Source organism: Rhea americana, unplaced genomic scaffold (genome assembly GCF_003343005.1).
Source record: "Rhea americana isolate MKP2758 unplaced genomic scaffold, rheAme1 scaffold_246, whole genome shotgun sequence".
Lineage (NCBI taxonomy): Eukaryota > Metazoa > Chordata > Aves > Rheiformes > Rheidae > Rhea > Rhea americana.
The window spans coordinates 1,002,669-1,017,194 of NW_028186364.1; the positions used below are offsets into that span (position 1 = coordinate 1,002,669).

The 14,526-nt window shown below is 44.3% G+C and overlaps 1 protein-coding gene across 1 annotated transcript in view; it reads left to right on the top strand.

The window, feature by feature from the left end:
* The window catches only part of CSMD2 (CUB and Sushi multiple domains 2), a 324,269-nt gene that overhangs the window by 251,521 nt on the left and 58,222 nt on the right, over window positions 1-14,526 (top strand). Inside the window, exons 36-42 of the mRNA XM_085306730.1 lie at window positions 1,317-1,413; window positions 2,820-2,924; window positions 6,967-7,085; window positions 7,177-7,246; window positions 9,928-10,044; window positions 11,039-11,248; window positions 13,160-13,348. Of these exons, the coding sequence (XP_085162856.1) occupies window positions 1,317-1,413; window positions 2,820-2,924; window positions 6,967-7,085; window positions 7,177-7,246; window positions 9,928-10,044; window positions 11,039-11,248; window positions 13,160-13,348 (907 nt within the window). The remainder of the gene's footprint in view (window positions 1-1,316; window positions 1,414-2,819; window positions 2,925-6,966; window positions 7,086-7,176; window positions 7,247-9,927; window positions 10,045-11,038; window positions 11,249-13,159; window positions 13,349-14,526) is intronic.

The window sequence follows — 14,526 nt, forward strand, 5'->3', positions numbered from 1 at the left end:
TTCAACAGGATACTTCAGAAGCATTAGGCTTAGTAGGAAATCTTTGTCCAAGGAGACCTCAAAGAACTGAGGCACTCCAATAAGCAGATGCGTGAAGGCTGGAAGTAAATGGAAATCAACCTATGAGAATTACCAAAGTTGCAACTTTTTCCTTTTTTTTTTTTTTTTGGCACCTCTGATGGTGCCAAACAGCTTGGGAATGGAGCAGCCACTGGAGCCTCCCAGGAGATTAAGCCTTTTGTTTAGGACCAACATCTACAAGTCATTTAGGCTCCTGACTTGTTTTTAAAACTCCTCCTTCCCCTCCTCCCCCCTCCCCCCCCCTCCATTTTTAAGGGTCTTAGCTTAGAAATTTAATTTGAGTACCCAGTGTTTGAAAATTTTATCTAAGGCTTACAGATTAAAGCCRTTTTTTTTTCCCAGATACTGTAGCCTTTTCTTAGGTTTACTGTCCAACTCCCTTAGGCTGTTCACCAAACTTGATCTACAGTGCAGCTTATTTTTCTTAATGGGGCATTGAATGCTTTGAACTCCCAGTACTTAGAAATGAGGGTAGTATCCATTTTAATGGTAATCAAAGAAAACAAATCTACTCTGCAATTATATATGATATCTTTGMTCAAGTATAAGAGCTGCTTTTCAGTGTGAATGCAGATTTATTGACTCTTACGAAACTACTCATTTCAGAATTGCCTGTAGGTTCCCACTGCTGGAGTCAGGTGACTTCTATAAGCCTCTGAAGCTTATAGGGCATGGTAGAGAAAGGGGAAAARTGTGAAAATGCAACTTGAGTGATTCGATTAAAAGCTGAGAAGCAATGCAGTTATAAAGAGCTTCACTGGTTCAAAAATCTGGATTATTGTCAATAATCTTGTGGTTTAGTGGAGATTTCTGTTTTTTACTTTGTTTCTTGGGTTGGCATTGCAAGTCTTCAGGGATTTCCCAAAACAGAAAAAAAAAAAAAAAAGAAAAAGGCTCAGATTTTCTATTGCTCTAAATTAACTAGACAATTACAAGCTCTCTGCCTGTGTGTGGTAGCAAAAGCCATGACCCCACATACAGAAGTTTGGAGTATGGAGTTTGCTTAAAAATAGCTGTAAAACCCAAACACTGACAGAGCCAATAGGTCTCCAGTTTTTCCCAGTGCATCAGCACTGATACKGTAGCAGTCCTGAGTGAGTTAAAGCCACCGGAGAAGTTACTGTCTTTATTAATGGTCCTGATGGTGTTATTTTGGTTTATTAGCATGATTTSAGGAGTTGCACTATTACCTTTTTCTTTTTTCTTTTTTTCCTCCTCTTCTCTTTCTGCTTCAGATTCAGGTAATCAGCTTTGTTACTGAGCAGAACTGGGATTCCCTGGAGGTGTTTGATGGAGGGGATAACACTGCCACCATGCTGGGAAGTTTCTCTGGTAGGTGTTCAGCCTCACGTTCCCCAGAGCCCATCAGTGCATGTTGAACTCCTCTTCACATCATCTGCACTTCAACACATACATAAAGTTAAGCACATGCTTAAGTGCATCACAAGCTAGGAATATATTTAAGTACGTGCTTAAAGGGAGYCATGTGTTTTGCTGAACTGGGAATTTGACTGCTATATGCCTGCAGAAAATGTGAGTAGAGAGCCTTAASCACAGAACCAGCTGCTCAGGTTTGGGTTTTTTTGGACAGGATGCTGTAGTTAAAAAATTAGCAGCTTAAAGGCAAGAAAGGAACGTAGTACCAGAGACTAGAGTGGCTATTTGCCTCTAACAGTTGCCTCATCTCTTGGATGAGACTTGCCCTACGATTTGATGACCTTAGAGAGGTCTTTTAGTCTTCCTAATGCACACCCATGCTGGAAATCGTCATAATCTTTAAGCTCTTGAAGCAGCAGAGAGGTAAATGTTAGTGCGTGTAGCTCTCAGACAGTTCTGCTTCTGTCCCGTAAACCTACTATACGCTCCTTTTTAGTATTTTCACCTTTACTAGTAAATAGATGGAAAATGTTGTACCACAGAAGAGCCTTTTCTCCTTCACTTTATCTTTCACTCTTTCACTACTCCCCGGTGGTGCAATGCACTGATATTCTCCCTAGGCTGCTGTTGTGCATGAGCACTTCTGCAGCCTGGAAGTCACCATTCCCACAGCTATGCTGAGTTAAGGTTAGCTCAGACCAGAGGCCTGGCAGATGGACCTAACTTGGCTGGTTTACACCAAAGTGGATGAAGGGCTAYAATCTTTTCTGCTGCTTAGCTGTGGGGACTGTGGCATCTAGCAGAGCAGGGAGTAGCAAGCAGCTCAAGGGCACTGTAAAGCTTCCAAATAGCATACTCACTTGYAAACAGATGGCCCCGATTCTTGGTTATTTAATGAGCAGGTATGTTTAAAGTGCTTGGAGGTRTTGGGAAGGAGAACGATCATGTGTAAAGCCTGGCAGACTCTGCTTCCAGAGCTACATTTCAGATAGACCTGCCTCCACTTGCTGTTCCAAGAGCTTCCAGGGAACAAGGCAGAATGAAGCCTGACCCTCTCAAGGGACTCATACTCTACTCATGCTGTTTCTCACCACCAGTTTCCCTTCCCAGCACTTCAGCCTGACCGGTCTGTAAGTGCTAAGACTTCACATGATGAAATTCATCATCAGACTTTGAAAAGGCCATTGCAGAGAGGCCTGGGGTATTTCTCTGTTGGCCTCATTAGAATGTGATCAAAACCAACAGAGCTTGATGAGTTAGAGGACTTTCTGCTCTCAGCCTCTTCTGCAGCAAATCTSTAAAGACAGAGGAGGAAAAAAAGAATGCTCTTCAGTATCTTTGTGCACCTCTTGTTTTCCCAGGAACTACAGTGCCTGCGTTGCTGAACAGCACTTCAAACCAGCTCTACCTGCATTTCTATTCGGATATCAGTGTCTCTGCTGCAGGCTTTCACCTGGAATACAAGAGTAAGAGCAGTCCAGCCTTGATCTCACAGTTCCTCTGGGTGATGGGGAAATGATTACAGAGCCATTGCCTTGTGGAAGTAGAAGCTGTGTGGGGTGGACCTGGGTCAGTGAGGCAGCAATAACTGTTAAGGCCCATGCATACATGGTTCTCTGTTCTGCAGAGAGGGAATGAGCCTAAATGGTGAATGGATTGCACTGTTAGCCTCATCTTGCTGCTGATGCGCTTTGTAGTACTTACTTGGTTTCACTGTTGTGATGCAGCAAGAGTTGTGGAGGCTGAAGTGTTGAAAATTCATGGAGGGTTGGCCTGTTCAACRTGGTGCTGTAAGCTCAGCTCAGGAAGTGCCTAAAATGATCCTGCCAATGGTTGGGGTTTGCCTGTTCTTTGCACTCTTTCCTAGGCATTCAGTATTGGTCATTAATGGAGAGAGCATAAAGGGCTGTACAGACCTTTTTAGGGTCATAAGATAGTTCAAGTAAAAGGGACCAACTTCCTGCTCAAAGCAGGGTCAGGTATGAGATMAAATTAGCTTATCAGGGCTTTATCCTTTCCACTCTTGGAAAAAATCCAAGAGTGGAGATAACACAAACACTCTGGGCAACCTTTCCTCATGAGATAAGTGCTCCACCCCCCGACCATCCTTGTGGCCCTTTGCTGAACTTGCTCCTCATTATCGAGAGGACCCAAAACTAGATACATTATTCTAGGTGCTGTCTAAGGAGTGCTAGGCAGAGAGGGACAATCACCTCCACCAGCAACTGCCTGGGCTCCTGTTCATGCAGCCCAGGATGCTGTTAGCTGTCTTTGCTGCCAGGGTGCRCTGCTCGCTCCTGTTCAGCTTATGTGTTGGCATAATATCTCTCTCTGCTTTGTGCTTAGAGGCACAGTGTCTGGATGGTGGACAGCATCATTTCCCTTGTGTGTGTGATTGATACGAGTGCGTGGTTGTCCTCCAGACATGACTGTCATTCAACACTGCAGCAGTTCTTACTGGGGACATTGCTTTTTAATGATGCCTGTTGCTATTCAGAATGAAACAGAAGAAATGAGCCTAGGCTTTTGACAGCTCCCATCTGTGTTGGCCTGACACACTTTACAAGGAGACATGGTGCATGCTGGCAGAGAGTGATGGTGCAGGTAAACATAACTGGTATGGAAGACACGTGGCATTGTCTTTTGCAGTCTCCAACTGAGGGAGACCTATTGGCATGAGCTAAACAGGAAGCTTTGAGATCATACTCCAAAGCAAGTACTGCCTGATCTGTGGGCACCCGCTCCTTTCTCCCCCTCTATTGTATTGGAAAGTTTAGTYGGTTCATCAGTTAGAGATTATACCAGCATCCTAACAGAATGGCAGTGCTTTGCTTCCAGCAGATCTAATGCAAGGATGAGTCCAGTTCTTGGCTATCCAAGACCTGTGATCATTACTGATGTAAGAAGAAAATACTAAAAAAAAAGGCCTCAGAGGCAAGAGAACAAACCTGGTTGAAATGGAAGAACACACAGACAAGGCTGTAAGGTTTGGACAGGATGCCCAAGCTTCATTCTCACTACCCCTACCTATATTTGACTCCTCCTATTTGAGCAGGTGTTGCCTATTCAGGAAAGGTATGCCGTAGCCAAGCTGCAGCAGGTCACAGTGCTGGTCGGTGTTACTTCGCAGATGGCGCAGCACTGAGGATTTGAATTATTCTCTCTACATACTGCAGCAGCAGCACAGACAGCATACAAGCAAGAAGRTGCAGAGTGGCAGCTCTCAGCTTACTCAGTGCGTCTAAACTGAATGTTTAGCTAGCAGAAGTCAGGAAAGCAAGCAGCCTTTTACATTTTCAATGTGTTACAGATAGGGGTGCAACAGGGCCAGTAGCTAGCCTGGTCTGTGTGCAGCTCCTGGAGGGCTGGTAATGCACAGAGATGGCCTGGCTCCTTTCCTGCTTTGGTAGRGGTGACACTGAGCTGATGAGGGATGCGCTGGGACTGCTGTCTCTGTTCATGCAATCTTCCCTGGGGCAATGCAAACGTAATTGTTTCTTGCTGGACACAGAGTCTGACAATTGCTTCTGATCACAAATCTTGTCTTTGTCTCTGAAGCCAACCAGCTTTCTGTTTGTTTTCCGAAGCAGCAAATAGGTTTGAAAGTGCATTTCATTTTGTAAAATATCCATGAAAATGGCTTAGCTATTTGATTGAAGGGGCTGTGTGTGCATCCAGAGGGCCAACCAGCGCTAAGCTTTCCAGGTTTTACTATGTTTGCAGATCAGAACCATTGCATATTAATGGCTTAGACAAAATCAATGGCAACCAAGATTTGAGAGAAGGAATATGTCCCAATGCGCTCTCTGGAAGCTGGGGACATAGGTACTGTTGCATAAATCCACTTGCTGTGACTTTGTTTCTTTTGCATTTCTGTTGTAATGGATGAGTTTTTTGAGAATCAAATTACCCTACTGCAATAATCATCTGCAGGTTTTCTTAGGTCTTCAGCTTGTCAGGTTTGTTTGGTTTCTTTGCTGAGAAAATTACTAGGTGTTGATTTCAGGGCAGCTTGAAATAATTGTTTATGTTTGTTTTGCTTTGCTTGTCCAACTGGAATTTCACAGCTCTGGGACCCATGTTTTGCCTCTGTACAGTTAGAGATGCTGCAAGGAAGTTGTGAGAGATGAGCTAAAACACCAAAGTGCGTTTACCCTCCCCTTTGTCCCTTATTGGATTCCTCAAGGAGCAGCTCTTATCTCTACATGTTCAAAAGCCACAGTGGAGCGAGAAGAATTTAGGACTGAGTGCAACTCAGTGGCCACTGATCTGAATGGGAAATTATTTAAAGCTGTTTTCTCTCTCTCGTCTCTCTGAAGGTCAAGCAATACAGCCATGCGTGGGGAGGAACTACATGATTTTTGCTAGGAAGCATGACCAGAGGTTCAGAAAGAAAGTCACCATCACACACACTCATTTCTTTTTTTTCATCTGCCTTTGGCTCAGCCTCCAGACTGTCGGTTTTAAGCAGAGCGTTAGCCCTTGGAAGGATGCGGAAGGTTATCTTTTAGTGGCAGCTGCTAGCATTGAGAGTGAGGGAGGCTCCAGCAGGCAGCTGAGCTACGGTGGGTGCGAGGTGGCTGCTGACAGTGCCTGTCTTCATTTTATCTCCATTTGGTGTTGCAGAATGAGAAGGGGGTGGCATGCATGTAAATGAGAGTAACCTGGCAAGTGACTTTTGGGGCTGTTCAGTAAGTTTGTAGCAGAATCTTCTTAGTTGCTGTTGTAGCTTGGGTTAAATTTTTGTAGGCTTTTCTATAGGGCACTTTCAAAGACTCGCCTCTCTTATTGCTGCTTATATCACACGATAAATTCATTCTGTAGTTGAAAACAGAGAGAGTAGTGTAGGGGTGTGGAACTGCTGCTTCTACCAAAAAAGGAGAAATTACATACAGCAAGTAAAATACGCCCTTTATATTGCAAGCATGACTCAAATAAAATGGAGTTCATCTGGCAAGGGACAGCCGGCATAGTTCCCTCTTGCGTGCTTTCTATTCTTTTATCAAATAGTGTTTGACTGGTAAAAGAATGTACGACATAACCTGAATACAAACCTCTTACGGAGAGAGTTTGTGGTGTGTGTTCTGATTTGTGACTGTTTGAGAACAAGGCAGTCTTTACTTTGCCGCTGGACATACAGACATATGTCACAGACATAGCTCTTCCATTGAATCATTAAGGTTCAGTTAAAAACATTTTTGCCTATGAATCACAAAACGAAACATGATACTTTTGCATGCTAAGAATAGCATGTTCCAGGTAAAGTAGAGGCACTAGATGTGAATACCTCCAGATTCCTGACATATCCTATAAAAGACAGGGGAAAACAGCGTGACTTCCTATGGAGAACCCAAGGCCATGGGCCTTTCCCGCTGGATGTTGGTGATGGAAGTTGTTGGTACACAGTAGAGGTCAGGATGAACTGTAGGTGTGGATTTTCATTCTTTCTGCCTTCGGTGTACGTGCCATCCTCTCCCTGGAGCATTCATCTTACTCTTCTCTTCCCAGCCGTTGGCCTGTCCAGCTGCCCAGAGCCTCCCGTTCCTGGGAATGGCCTGAAGATAGGAGAGCGGTATTTAGTGAACGATGTTGTCTCTTTCCAGTGTGAACCAGGCTATGCACTTCAGGTATTGAGTATTTTCCAATAAAAAAGGAGAACAACAAGCACTCTGGGAAGAGGAAGACTCCAAAATGTGTCTTGTTTTCTTTCTTCTTCAGGGGCACTCTCACATTTCCTGTATGCCAGGGACTGTCCGCCGCTGGAATTACCCACCTCCACTTTGCATCGGTAGGATTCTTGCTCTTTCTTAGCTGGCGGGTACCTTTTTAAAAATCTGTGTAAATTGGCTGCTAATGAAATGAGGGAAACTTAATTGCCCATATTGAGCCAGTCACATCGTTACTGCAGGGCCTCTGGGAGTTTTCTTCACCTCTTCCGTCTTCCAGTGCCCCAACACACTCCAGTTCTCAATCACTTTTCCCGTATCAGAACTGGAGAGAGAAGGTGCTTTAAAAGTGGCTATTATAAACTAAGGTATACTGCAGTCTGTGATTTTATCTTGGTAGTGGTATGGCAGCACAGCAGCCAGGGACACAGTACAGGAGGTTTATTTTCAGATGGATCCCTTTTGTTCCTGGCATTTGACAAGAGAATTGCTGAAGTTTCAGCAAGGACAGGAGTTCTATTTGCAAAGAAACAAGTTTGAAAAAATCGAATTTGTTCTAAAAGCAAGATAGAGGATGAAAAAATCCTTCTTTACGTAAAAGGAAATTTCAGTGACAAAGTCCCAGTGGGCTAACCAGAATGCTTTATTTTAAGTGTTCAAAATTTGGCTGTAGTGTAAAATGTAAATGCAAAAAAAGATGTCCTCAAAGATTCGTTTAAAAGGGAAATCTAACATTCCTTTATATTGAAAGCAGATTGTTTTTTATTGGTTTGGGTTTTCTTTCCATCTTAAGCAAAGTTCCATGAACTGTTTCTTGAAATGTGTCTTGATGTCACAGAAACTACATTTTTTACTGGAGCCTGATTTCCTCCTGATAATTCCAAACCGCACAACTTGGTGCTTTGTTGTCCTCACTTCGGTGTCTAACAGGTCCTAAGTGACCAGCAAGAGACAGGTTGCTTGCCACGACAGCTGTTTGTCCGTGACACACTCTCAGGACAAGGGCTAAGGCTGCTGAGCGTGTTGGGCCATAGGAGAAAGGAACTGGGTGGCTGATATCCATGGGGGGAGGAGTAAGCCCTGGAAGGACTTACTTCTGGAACAACCCTGGAAGGGGTGAGGGGAACTTGCTGGGAGTTTTTGGRTTATTTTCAGACAATATTTTCCTTTTAGCAAATCTAGATATTTAATATTCATATTCCACGTTTTACAGCTTTGAGAGAGACATTTATGCATTTAATAGCTTTAGTTAATGGTTATTTCAGGCTCCTGCTGTTCTAGCTTACATCATTTTGCTTTAAAGTAATTATAAGAGCTAACGACTCTTTTATCCGATGATCTGCAGGCCAGCAATAAATACGGAGATAGTTACAGCAGAAATGATTGAGCTGAAGAGCTCATACCAACAGGATTTGCTCTGAAAGAAACCAGAAGCCCCTTAGCTCAGCATCAGAGTTTGAGAATTCCAGTACGGAGGGTGTGTTCTGGGGGTTGATGACCAGATGAGCAACTCCAGGTTTCAAGTTTTCTTCTTTCTTTTTTTAATTGGGTGTCAGTCATCTGGTTCAGTAGGGTTTTGCCTGGTGATCTGAGCCTCCTGCGCACTATCGCAGTATAAACACTAGTGGGACTTAATTCAGATTACCTGTTTGTGGACAGYGATGACAAGTGCAGGGGTACAAACACCCATCCACCTGTCTGTCCACATTTTTCATCTTATGTCACACTTGACTGAAAAAGAAGTCTTACAAGTTCAGAAAAGCATAAACACCTCTGTGCAAGCAGGTCATTGTGAGTGACCATCTTTGTTGGGTTGCAGGAGCACCCCATGTTGACCAGCTTGGGACTTGTTCTGTGCTCTCAGGTTTCCCTTGCTCCGCTGCTTGGAGAGCATCCCGCTTCCCTGGCGGGTTGTGCTGATTTCCTTCTGGTCTATCTCATCCAGATACTTGGCTCCTAAATAATTTAGGAGGAGTTATATTAAAGATCCATTAAGAGGAAAAAGAAAGAGAAAACTTCGGGGAAAATGCTCGTTAGTAGCAAGTACATGCCTAATGAGATATTGGACAAAGGCAGTCTGTACCTTTGCTGTCAGAACCTGTTAGAAGCACGAGCCGGTGTATTCTGTAGCAATGTATTGCTTCCAGTAACAACGTAGAGGTCATCCAGATAAGCCTGAGAAGATGCTATCTGTGTTTAAATTTCATGTGATACCTTTTGTAAACATATTTTGTGCTCTGTCATCTGTGGATCACTTCTTTGTAGGGAATTTACTTCAGTCAGTACACAAACATACTCTTCTATATTTATCAGTAATTGCCCAGAGATTGACAAGTGTAGCAGTCAAGGTAGAACAGYTAACCAGAAAAAGCAGTAGAGGTTACTGGAGTCAAAATAAGAAGATCAGTCTGTTCCTTCACAGTAATTAAAAATTACTGTAGTTAAAAATTCAAACAATTGCCACGTGCATTATCTGTATTGCTACAATGTCAAATGTCAGTGACTAGAACAGACCAGCTGTCGCTCCTCTTACATCTTAGCAGCTTAGAGCTGTTGCTCCCACTCTCGTGGCCAGAATTGGATCTCTAGATGAAGGCTCTTAAGCTCCAGAGGGCAGGAGAAAGGCACATGCGTTAGTAATGTGGCCAGAGCAGYGCATGGCAAACTTTGTGCTAATTCCGTAGCAGACTTTTTTCCCCTGCAAGTTTTTAACCTGTTTATTTCCCAAATGAGTGGCTGGCCGCAGCCATCATCCAGAGAGTCCTGCAAATGATCCTTACCATTAACACTGTTGATTTTTCAGCCCAGTGTGGAGGAACAGCAGAAGAGATGGAGGGGGTACTCCTGAGCCCTGGGTTCCCAGGAAACTATCCAAGCAACCTGGACTGCACATGGAAGATATTGCTGCCAGTGGGGTTTGGTGAGACAGCTGATTTTGCTTTGATGATATCATAAAATAGATGATAGGAAGATAACAACCCTGTTCAATGAGTAAACGGTCTGTGCTGAATGCATTGCCTGCCAAGATGAGTTACAGAAATTCTGTTGTTTGACATCGTAATCACACTTTCTATTACAGGTGCACTTATATGGTGCTACAAAATGATAAATATTTTATTAAAAGGTGATTGCAGGCCACTGAGGAACGTAATAGGCTGATACAGATTAATGGGCATGCCTCTGAACCAGTTGTAACATCATTTATTAGTGTACTTGTGTACTTGTGTACTTCCCCAACTTGGGCTATTCATGTTTGTAGTTGTGTTAAAACATCACTAGTTGCTTCATCCCTTATAAATGTAAACAGTGACTAAGGATTGTATCAGATGATATCCTGCGTCAGCTAGAGTTTGTGAAGGCATTGGCACATGCAAAATTAGGATCTTCCCAGCTGTTAACAAGAGAGAAATTTGGATGCCTCCAGCTTAAMTCTTCTCCAGGCTGGCCCCATCAGGGTGCCTGATTGCCAGGAGGCTGTTTGCTGATAGACAAAAGCACGCACACCTGCAAGAACTCGCTCGGTTTCTTGAATTAACTCTCTTCCTMCTGGTGTAGCTGCGCATCTGCAGTGTGCTACTGGTACAACAAAACACCTGGCTCAGACTAGCCTGTTGGCTGAGCTGGCTGCACACAGATTGGCAAAGAGGTTTGGCCAAGTAGCACTGTGCTTGCCTTCCTAATTTCTCTGGTGTCAGGCAGAGGGAGAGGACTGCACAAAAACTCAAGCATCATGAAACAGCACAGCCCGAGCTTGTCTGAAACTAGCAGAATCCATATACCTAGAGGTACCCTGACCTTCAGGATAAAGGTACCCTTGTTGGTTGACTGAGCTGCTCTGGACGTCGTGTGAATAGTGCTGACGTGCTACGGCCTGTGTATGGCTTTAGAGGCAGACTGTTTGCTCTTTCTCCCAGGTGCTCACATCCAGTTCCTAAACTTCTCCACTGAGCCAAACCATGACTTTGTCGAAATCCGCAACGGGCCGTACGACACTAGTAACGTCATTGGGCGGTTCAGCGGCACGGAAATCCCAGGCTCCCTCTTGTCAACATCTCACGAAACCACTGTGTACTTCCATAGCGACCACTCTCAGAACAAGCCAGGCTTTAAGCTGGAATACCAAGGTAAGGAGGCCCCTGAACAAGCAGCAGTGGGACAATCCTGTCCCCAGGTGCTAATGATAAGGGCGGCAGGGAGGGTAAAAGGCAGTGTCTGCTATTCTGTTGAGTTAATTCCATGAGGACTTAATCCAAATTAGTGGAAAGCTGTTACACGAAGGCCATGCTTAATCCTAATAACTGGAATCTGTTCACCCTGACTTATGCCTACGGCAAATAACATGTTCCTCGAGTGCTCTGTGACAGTGAAATGCCTTTGAATTAATTCCAGCCAGATTCACTTAGATCTTGGCTCTCTTGACTGTCATGTGCAAAAAGAGGAGCCCTTAGCAGCCATGACTTTGCTCTGGGATTTTGTAGCTGCTTTTCAGTCTTAGTTGCAACTGAGTTCCGTTTTAAACGTTCCCAGGCACTTTCTTCTTTAGCTGTAATGTAGCCTAGCCTTACACTGAAGCAGGCTAGGGGAGAGGAGCAGGTTACTTGTTAATATATACCAAATAATATACCAGTGGGGCTGGCACAGAAAGCTGGAGTGGAAGCAGAGAAATAAATTGTTACTAAGTTCAAAAGATGTCCTCAGTACGTTTTTTGAGTTGATGGCGGAGTGGAAGTGCCTACATTCTTGTCTAACTTCAGTCCTCAGACAACTCCCCAGCTTTGTGTGTTCTCTTCTGGGTGGCAACTGCCTCAGTCTCTGACACCAGCCTGGCAAGACCCTSTAAGTGCTTCTTCTACTGCATTTGCTGCTCTTTGAAGGTGCTGGATTGACAGTCCTGGCTGGCAGCTTCCCTCTGCTTGTGCCGCTGCAGCACACGCAGCATGAGAACGTGCTGCATCCCTCACTTGTGAGGGGTAGAGAGGTCTCCTGAGCCAGTTCCCCAGCTTTTGCTGAGACTCTGGTTTATTGCTGCAGCCTGCTGGCAGCTTCACTGGAAGGAGCCTGAGATTTAAAAGGCAGGGAAGCTGAAACATATATAGGACCAAACCAGCTGTTTCTTGTCGGAGCCTGGGGGAATGTCGAGTATCCAGCTCGCAGTGCCTCTGCGTGTGAGCCGTTGCGCTGTTGGCAGAGGACATRAACTTTCAGCCCTGCATGAGCCACAGCTCTGCCTTGACTAGTATCTTTACAAAACCCTTTGGTCTTCTCTGTCTACCTGTCCCTGGCATATGGGAGTGTAAAGGAGCAAAGGATCCCAAGGGGAGACAGTGTTTTTCATAGTGAAGACAATTAGGACAGACTTTGATGTGTGGCAGTAGGAGCCAAGCGATCCAACCACTGCACAGGGGAGAGATCTGAGTGGGAAGGAAGGAGCTTGTATCTCCATCCATGTGATACAGTCAAGGGCTGGCAAAGGGCTGACTCCCCAGAAATAGCAATAAAAGCCGCTACTCATACTTAATTGAAAACATTAATTTTGCCTTGGCTGTCCTGTTCATGCACCATATAATTCATGCACTACTGCACAATTTAGGAAGCAGTGTGCTCTGTGAGGCACTCTGGGTAATCTCCTGGAAATTGCAATGCAAATTAGCTGTAGCAGGGCTGACCAATAATTTATAATGCCAGGTGGAGCATGTTAGCCAATTGATTTGCATTTGTCATCAGGATTGTCCACATTTTGTTGAAAAACAATGCAGATTTCCCAATTAGAAGTGAGCTGTGGAGTGACTSTGAACACAGGCTTCTGAGAGACTCCAGAGGACCAAGGTAGATGTCAGTGACTGAGGCTACCACAAACCAGCAGCAGGATTTTTCCTCTCCCTCAATGCAGATGTGGGCATGGTTCATTAAAGTTTATCTCTTTCAATTAAGWCATCATGTGAGGGGGAAGTAGGCAAACAGCATGGTGAATGTACTCTTCCTATTTTTATGAGAAAATGTGAAGTATGAAACATTCCTCCTTATCCTTTTTTCAGCCTATGAACTACAGGAATGTCCTGACCCAGAACCTTTTGCAAATGGTGTTGTAAGAGGCGCCGGTTACAACGTTGGTCAGTCCATCTCCTTCGAGTGTCTTCCTGGATACCATCTGATTGGACACCCTGTCCTCACATGTCAGCATGGCACCAACAGGAACTGGGACCACCCATTGCCCAGGTGTGAAGGTATGGCTTTTGGGTTACACTGAGAGCACTCACACTGGCATTTCTGGGGAGAAGAAAGGCTTCAGCTCTCCACTTCGGCCTCCTTTTGAGCCACTGTTTGGTGAATGTGCTAAAGTTTGTCTGGAAACAAAACCATTGCTGTAGGCAGGCTGCACATGAGCAGTTTGAATAAAGCTTCAACCCCTGGGGTGTTGAAGCATGCTAGACTCAGTGAGCTGATGTTCAACAGGTTTCACTCTAGTCAGAGGAACCAATTTGAACAGTTCAGAACCAASGTTCATTTTTTAAGGTGAAGTGTTTGAATCTCACATTATGGGTGAGGACTGACTGTCGCTCTCGGTCCCCCTGCTGATGTCAGTGGGAGCTGTGCTGAAAGAAGCAGTCTAGGGTCATAGCAATGATAATAGTCTGCTCTATTTCTTCAACAGTGTTCAGCCTCCATTCATTTAGTGTTTTTAAGTACCTGATCCACAGAGCTCTCCTTCTTCCCTGAGGCTCTAAAGGGCCTTGCAGGTACTAATTCTCTAGTTGATCCAATTTCCCCATGCTAGAAGTCAATAATGACTTCTTTTACAGCTAGATGRAGAAACATTGAATCACAAACAGTAAAATGAGTTTCCCAAGCTTGTTYGTGAACTTAACGGCAGACAAAAAACTCAAATCAAGACTACATCACTTTTTGTCCTCTTGTTTTTTTGGAGAACGCAGAAACTATATCTCAAATCTTGTCTGCAAACTCTTYGCAGATGTGTTTCCCAGAGAGCTCTCCTTGTTCTCTTGCGTGGCAACTATGGCATCTGTCTTCCATGCTTATGCTAAAAAAAAATCAACTGTGTTGATTTATTGGCCCTGTGGAATGACTGCTACCACTTCATCAGGTTTAAAGCTCACAGAGTCAGCCTTCTCTTCCTGGTTTTCTTTCTCATTTTTTACTTTCCCGCTTTCACCAGCCTGCTATTTCATGCTGACATTGAGCATGATTAGAACAGTTTTTTATTGTCCAAAGTAAGGTTTTTGCCTTTTACCAATTCAAATAACTGTCAAAGTCAAAACTTTTGTGGTGAGCCAGCGTACCTGAATAATTAGGTAGAGAAAAGAAGCTTTGATCATCCTTGCTCTTTGTGTATGCAGCCTCCCCTGCTGGGCTGCMGTGCACTTCATAGTCCTTGCCATGCCAG